Source organism: Solanum stenotomum, chromosome 1 (genome assembly GCF_019186545.1).
Source record: "Solanum stenotomum isolate F172 chromosome 1, ASM1918654v1, whole genome shotgun sequence".
In the NCBI taxonomy this organism is placed as follows: Eukaryota; Viridiplantae; Streptophyta; class Magnoliopsida; order Solanales; family Solanaceae; genus Solanum; species Solanum stenotomum.
This window is the reverse complement of record NC_064282.1, coordinates 68,900,235-68,908,660: the sequence shown is the minus strand read 5'-3', so window position 1 is coordinate 68,908,660 and position 8,426 is coordinate 68,900,235. Positions and strand designations below refer to the sequence as shown.

Here is an 8,426-nt window from a genome sequence, read left to right as displayed (position 1 = left end):
TTTCCGTCCACATAAGCCCCTGCCGTCCAATTATAGGTACACACATACCCCTCTCACTAACAGCCCCCTCATTTTTTACACGTGTCTTAAATCTAATCAACTACCCGTTTGACCTTTCTTTTTAACCCATAAACCAACTACCCGCCCCATAAACCTAATACCCACCCAACTTCCTCCCGAATCCGAGCTTGAGATCAAGCTCCACAGTAACACTAACTTTTTTGTTAAATTCATTAGAGCTAAATAAATGCGCAGTTGAAGTTACCACTGAGCATTTTCTTTGATTATTAGTAACAACGCCACCATTTTTCTTTTTCATTTTCATTTTCATTTCACGAGACGAATTTGAAGATGATGACGTCGATGTTGGTGAAGTTGGCAGAGGAACAATCGGAGGAATTTGGAAATTTGTTTGAGCTTTTGAACCTCTCAACCACCTCGCTGCCGCGTCGTACGCACGCGCCGCCTTCTCCGACGTGTCGAATGTACCCAACCAGTGTCTGCACCGCCCTATACGGTCACGAATCTCCGCTGACCATCTCCCCCATGGCCTCTTTCTCACTCCTCTGTAACTCTTCTCCACTGATGGAACATTATTATTATTATTCCTCTTTTCTGCAGGACACGTGCGTTTCAGAATTGAAACTGCTGAATTTGGATCATCATTCTTGTTTTCATTGTTATTGTAACCGAAAAGAACATGTTCTCCAACAGCAGCAGCAATTCCTTCAAGAACATGGGATTTTTCATTTTCATTTTCATTAGCAGAAACAGAGTAATTATCCCAAAATGGGTCGAGGGAATAATTAGTGTTGTCAATGGAGAAATTATGATTTGGTTCATTTGGGTAATAAAGGGGTTTTTGTGTAGAGAAGAAGAATAGGATATATCTTAGAGGAAATTGGGTGGGTGTTGGGTTTATGGGGCGGGTAGTTGGTTTATGGGTTAAAAAGAAAGGTCAAACGGGTAGTTGATTAGATTTAAGACACATGTAAAAAATGAGGGGGCCGTTAGTGAGAGGGGTATGTGTGTACCTATAATTGGACGGCAGGGGCTTATGTGGACGGAAAGTATAACGGAGGGCATAGACATACCATTTATTAAAGTTCGGGGGTAAATCCGTCCCTTTTCCCAATTAAATATGAATGGTATGCTCGCATAATCGTATGTCGTGAATATATATATATATATATAGATGCAAATGCATGTCATACCCAACCAAGTGCTAGCAATGGTGGTGCCTTCCGGTAGCAAACCGAGATCATATTCGCCAACTTGTGGCCATCTGTGTCTCATACGTATAAATATAGGCAATAGGCTCCATACCTTTCGATTATAGCTCGGAAGTAGAATGCATAGCATCTAATGTCATGAATCAGTAATGCATTTGTTACCTGAATCATGTTGCCAATCTTGGCTTATTGGTACTCTTGTCCTCATAATCTCGTAATCACTTTTGTATCATATGTAAATATCTCGTGAAACTTATATACTTATAGATTAAACTGGAACACTTAATTTGGATTTAGAAAGGCAACCTANTTGTCCTCATAATCTCGTAATCACTTTCGTATCACATGTAAATATCTCGTGAAACTTATATACTTATAGATTAAACTGGAACACTTAACTTGATTTAGAAAGGCAACCTAAACTTGAGGATGTTCATAAAGAGCTTAAAGTTCTTCACTTAGTATCTATATATGTTTCCTTAGTGGTTTGTAAAAGAAAGTATTTCAGAAATACCCGCACTTTAGTAGTTTAAACCTACGATTTATATTTAAGAGTTTTGGAGATCAACGTTTTATTTTAAAGTTTTCAAAAAATATAAATTAGCGATGAAGGAGGGCTGATTTCAAATTCATATTGTTCATCTCTAATCTTTTTAAGTTACTACACCTAAAGAAGAATAAGAATTTGTACACATGGACCTATAGTCAAGAGAATCAACAAAATGACATAAAGACGCCAAATACCCTATCTAACCGAACGAGTGGTATAGCAACATAATGGAGTCACAAAAATACATCAGCTGCAATAACAATGCCTTTCACCAAAGGTCTTTCTAGTAATAGAGTAGTAAAACAATATTTGATGATTTAGGATTCCAAAATTCGTGCTCAAAGGAAGTACAGTGCTTAGCCTTAACATATCTCAATTCTGGGTCTTGTTGTATCAATATGGATTGTACCCCTTCCTTATAGTATGTAATCTACAGAAAATCATGTCATACAACCATTACAGGCAAAATATTAACACGGCAAGGTTAAAGTAGCAATTTAGATCTTACTAGCAGAGTAATTAGCTCGCCATACCCTTTTTAAATGTATGCTTCATTACCTTTTCTTCTCCAAAATACAACCCCAAATTAATGACGTAACATACATTTTTGCAGCAGCTATTAACAAGTGGAGGCCTACACAATATTCAACAACAACCAAATAGAGTATGCCTGCACAATAATAAAAACTCGGCGTATCGCCACACCCCTCCTCTCCAACCACAAAATAACCACAACCAAATCCAAACCATGAGTTTTCAAACCATTAAAGCCAAAAAAATATATGTAATACAGTCCTATAATTGTTCAATATAACCATAATAACTCGAACTTACGGCTTCCAATCACCATCCTGTGAGTTCGTCCAATAGTTACGTTTGGAATCACGTCTTTATCTTCATAAGCAATACGAGAATAAAAGGGCAGAACCTTAACTTAAAATTGATGGAGCTTATAGTATTTTAGCATGTCTCCTCAATTACAAAGAGTCTTCTCAAACACAAGACGTTGAACTAAGAAGAAGTCATTTAAAAATTGCAATGCAAAAATAGAACCAACGTTACACTTATTTATCTTATAATTAATTACCCATCTATACTTCTTCAACCACACACAACCAAATCATTTCCAAAAATTCCAGCAACAACATCAGAAAATACTTCAAAAACAGCCCAACACCACATAAATATTAAAATACTATTTTCCAGCCGTCTATTCGTGTTCTTGCTTATATAGCATAGCTATAACTTGGAATCACTCAATAAAATGATGGGTGAGAATTAATTATTACCTCCAAACAACAACAACACCACCTAAAAACGAGACTCCTTCACCACAAAGAATCCTTCAAATCACAACCAACGAGGAGGAAAGAAGTAACACAATCTCTATGAACTTTCCGATGGTGAAACCACATTGAAATCTTGTAGATCTTTGCTTGGATGATAGGGGAACCTTTAGAGAGGATTTAGGACTGTTTTCTTCTTATTTTGGTCGAAAAAAATGAGTTAGAACGAAGGGAAACCAAATCCTATAGAGCTAAACCGACATAGGGGCGAGGGACCAACCTACACGTGCCTGCTTGTGCAGTCTCACTAAAATCCGAATATCTCTCAATTCTGAAGTCGTATGGACAAATGGTTTAGTGCGTTGGAAAGTAGACTGATAGACCTTCAATTTCATATATTGGGGTCTTTCTAAAGCTTTATATATTGGGAGAAAACCTTCGAGACATTTAACCCAAATTTCAGAAGGTTTATTAAAGAAACTTACTCTAACCTTTGTCAACTTTTATTCCCAACTTGCTTGACTTCAAAACTTAACTTACGATCATTGGGAGACTATATCACCTTATAAAACATCCTTATTAGCATATAAGACACTCTTTGTATTACCCTAAAGGTACTAGTTAACTTAAACCTTACAAATGGGTGGGGTGTTAGAAGAAACATTCTTTAACTCGAACTTGTTTAAGGTCATCCTTGACCCATAACGTTATTTAAATTCTTTCATTTTTTACCACCCCTATGCAAACTTATTCTTCTAACATGATACACCAAGTCATATAAACCTCATACACTCATGCAATGATACGCATACTATGCAGAAGAACCACATGGTCTCACATTCTCCCCTCCTTATGAATATTCGTTCGCGAATGGATTCGAACAATCTGTTGGTTGTATTCCTTGCTGCTTTTGTGTTGTTTGCAAGGCTATATTTGTTATATTCGAAAATCTTAAATCCGGTTCTAAAAATCCACTTATAAGGCTTCGTATATTTAGCTCGTGACAAGCCATATAAACTACATTTTTTGGTATTTAAAATCCAATTAAGTTTGTGTACACGAATAATTGTCAATTAATGAAAAACAACTTAGCTTAAGTTGTCAATAGTTGGGGGGGTAATTCTTCCCTATTTCCTCCTCGGCTTCTCAAGTTATTTCCTCAATGTTGTTATTCCACCATAACACTTTCTTAGAAACCACTTCTTCAGTCCAAATCTTTCTTACCTTTCTTACCTGCCAAACCAAAATAGCTACTAACACCTTAGCATAAAACAAGTCTGTAGAGATAAGAATATCCTCAATGGGCATAATTCAAAGCATTTTCGATGCACTTCTATAAACTAGATACATTGAACACCGGATGAACTGCTTTAAATTTTGAAGGGAAATCAATCTCGTAAGCCACCCTACCAATCCTCCGAATAATATTATATGGCCCTACATTCCTTGGACTCAGCTTTCCTTTCTTGACTAATCACATGAAACCCTTCATAGGCCATACTTTGAAGAAAAACCAATCTTCTACATCAAACTCTAAGTCTCGTAGTCAAACATCTGCATAAGACTTCTAACTACTCTATGGTATCTACAATCGATCTCTACTAAGCTTTACCTTCTCCATAACTTGTTAGATTAGATCATGACCTAGTAACTCTACTTCCCTGATCTTGAACTAATAAATTGGTGACATGCACTTATTCCATATAGTACTTCATAAAGAGCTATTTGAGAATACCTGCTTGGAAGTTGTTATTATAAGAAAACTCAACCAGTAACACGTGATCATACTAGTTTCCATGAAAATCTAGCACACATACCCATAACATGTCCTTGAGCATTTATATTATACGTTCGGCTTGGCCATCAATCTGAAGATGAAAATCCGTACTAAGATTAACTTGAGTCCCCAAACCCTTCAACAAGGATCTCTGTGTTGTGCTATAAAATATGTCCATCTATTTGAAGTAATCTATACTGAGACATAAATGAGTATTAATAACTCTCTTATGTACATCCCAACATATTCCACCAGAAGATAGTCCTGACTAGATAGAAATGGGCTGATTTTGTCAACCTGTGAATAATCACCCAAATGGAATTTGATCTTCCCTCGCGAATGCGGAAAACATGTGATAAAATTCACATTTATCTCCTTACACTTCCACAATGGAATAACTATCTCCTGAGTTTGCAAACTAAGCTTCTGATGCTCTACCTCTCCCTATTGACAACATATCTCCTTAATACCATGACACATTTACATGGTTCCTATGTGAACAGAGAAGCGAGAATGGTTCGCATGTCCCATATTTTTCAATAGAAGTCATGTGGCATTCAGAACATATAACTGAACTCTGAATCTGAAGGCTGTCTCTCCTACTTTATCAAAGGTGAATTTTTTTTTTTGCTGCTAAGTCTTGCCTCTGAGCTGATCTAAGCTAGGATCTTCACTTTGTCAAGCCTTCACCTCCACAAATAGAGATGATATTACCTAGTCTTGAACTGTGACTAGTATCATTGGAGTTTTATAATATAGCCCCAAACCAGCTAGCTGATGGAGCTCTTAGGCCATCTCCTGGTTCTCAGTTCCCAAAGGTGATAAACTACCCATAGAATTACGACTGAGGGCATCCGCTACTATATTTTACTTTCCTTGGATGATATAAGATATCCACATCAATAAATTTCAGCGATTCATTCCATCAGCACTATTGTAGAATTACCTTTTTCGGTCTAAAAATATATTGGGGGCTCTTATGATCTGTATAAATATCAACATTAAAGACATTCAAGTAATGCCTCAAAGCCTCTACAAATCAACCATGTCCCATTGCATAAGCCATTTGAGGGGTCCAGTTTTCTCAGCAGCATGATTGGCGCGTTTTCTTTCAAAACAAACCTAATGTATAAAATGAAAAGAATCATCAATTGTTATGTATATCTAATCGTGTAATTCTTTTCTTCTCTTTTGTGTTATGAAGTATCACAAATAGATAACTATAAAGGTTAGGATGGATTAAACAACGTACCTATGCGGCGAGTCCATTGAGCATTAAGGTATTTAGGTATAAATACATATCATATCTTTACTAAGGTTGATTCTATGTAGTATTGCACGCTGCAGCCTAGTAAATATTTAGCCGCTTCAAATATTATAACTTGGGCACGTTGTTCTCCACCACACACTTCAAGTCGTAAGCAGTATCTGTTTAAAAAGGGGAAAGGGGGGTGGTTATAGTTGTATTGTTGGAGTAAACATCTGGTTTGTAACATATTGACCTGTTGTTTTTTCTGCATGTATGAAATTTTCGTCAGAGCCTCTACAAATCAACTATGTCTCATTGCATAAGCCATTTGAGGGGTCCAGTTTTCTTAGCAGCATGATGGGAGCAGTTCCTTTCAAAACTAACCTAATGTGTAAAATTAAAAGAATTATCAAATGTTATGTATATGTAATCATGTAATATGTATATGTAATCATGTAATTCTTTTCTTCTCTTTTGTGCTATGAAGTATCACAATAAGATAACTATAAAAGTTAGGATATATTAGAACGTACCTATGAGGTGGAGTCCATTGGACGTTAAGGTGTTTAGGTATAAATACAATTCATATCTTTATTGAGGTTGATACTATGTAGTCATGCACGCTGCAGCCTAGTAAATATTTAGCCGCTTCAAATAGTATAACTCAAGCACGTTGTTCTCCACCACGCACTTTAAGCCATAAGCAATGTCTGTTTAAAAAGGGGAGTAATTTAAAAGTTAAAGCTAATTTGTTTTCTAATTAGTAAATGTAGAATCGAGTTTTTACTGAGTCTAACCTCATTTCATATTCTACATTCTCACTGTTGCAATTGTTACAAGATACAATATATTCTACAACTTTCACTTTTTTGCTGCACTTTTTGCAAGACGAATACCATGGCTCATCTTTATTCAGCATGTCTAAAATTGTTGTTTTGAACTTGTACAAACAATCCTGCACATCGCCAATATACCATATTTGTGATTATATTTTGGATATTAAAATGGTTATTATTTTTAGAGAGTACAAGTATAGGATAGTATGTACTTGTGAATCAGCTAGCAATTCATCCATAATATATACCAACGGAACTTCTATGGCTCTTCTCATTTCCTTACTTGGTGTTACCGTAAAATCTTTATTTTCATCATTTACCATTTAACGCCTGTATTTTCGATGAGATTAGTTAACTGTATCACCCATTTTGAGTGAGATGTGCTCGGTGCAAAGGTTTTGGGAACTTAGGAATTTTAGTATGTAATTACCCAACAATGATAATAGAACAATTGTGTCCTGTTATAGAAACTTTAAAAGTAACCTGCCTACAATGCTAAAGTATAGTATGTACATTAGTTATGACAATTGGGTTTAAATAACATTGCACAACATATGTGTGATTAATGTAATGTACCAGGTCCGTGGATTTTTGAAACTGTGGATTGATCAAGACGCTACTCATGGAAATAGTAGATATTTCAAAAGTGCCTAGTGTGACAAGAGCTTGTTTCAAATTTGAAACAACAACTATACTCAGTTTATTATAAAACACATAAGCACAGTATAGGTTTATCATCTTTCATCTCTTCTAGAAAATTACCGTTATTTTCTGCAAAATCTTCTCATAGAGTAACAGTTGTATGCTCCATGTTGGGTTTTCAGTTAGAAGCGAAATGTCAATACTTCACCATATCTCTGTGTTGATAGTTTAGGCATCTTCAAAACATACTTCTCATTTGTAACAACTATCCCCCGTCTCTTGCTATATTCTTTTTCAATGAGGGGATTCATTAAAACTAAAACGCAAATCAAATCTTAGAATAGGTAATGTAAATTAGTGATAGCGATTACGTAATGGGGCATGAAATTAAATAACAAATTATTTGGATGGACAGTTACCTAGAATAGCACCATTAGGTAATTTATCTATATGATCCAATGATACAAAGCCAACAGAGAATCTATGTGTTGAAACCTCAATGTTAGTCGCCTTTATGATTGTGTTATCTGTAAATGCCAATTCAACTTCTTTATGTACGGAATAGTAGTTGGGGTTGACGCGATCTAAGCGTCCTTTAGCAATGTAGTAACTCATATTTGGTTTCAAGGAGTCCTTCCATATTTCGATATGTTTATTAAATAGTGTTGCTTAAATTTTTGTACCTAGTATTGTGCAAAGGGGTGGGGGTATAAGTACAATAAACATGAACGATAAAATAATAAGGTAAGTAAAAAAGTGTCAATGTTATTACCTCTTCGTTAACTAATATTATTGTTCTGAAAGTCCCTTCCTGCCTTGAATTCTTGTAAGTTATTATTGAACCCTTTCAATTC

The 8,426-nt window shown here is 35.7% G+C and overlaps 1 protein-coding gene across 1 annotated transcript in view; it reads right to left on the bottom strand.

Moving 5' to 3' along the window:
- LOC125855776 (uncharacterized) overlaps nt 1-8,187 on the bottom strand; it is a 9,192-nt gene extending 1,005 nt beyond the window's left edge. Inside the window, exons 1-3 of the mRNA XM_049535483.1 lie at nt 7,992-8,187; nt 7,822-7,888; nt 162-890 (exon numbers count right to left, since the gene is read on the bottom strand). Coding sequence (XP_049391440.1) covers nt 162-890; nt 7,822-7,888; nt 7,992-8,187 — 992 coding nt within the window. The remainder of the gene's footprint in view (nt 1-161; nt 891-7,821; nt 7,889-7,991) is intronic.
- Nucleotides 8,188-8,426: the final 239 nt, after the last annotated feature.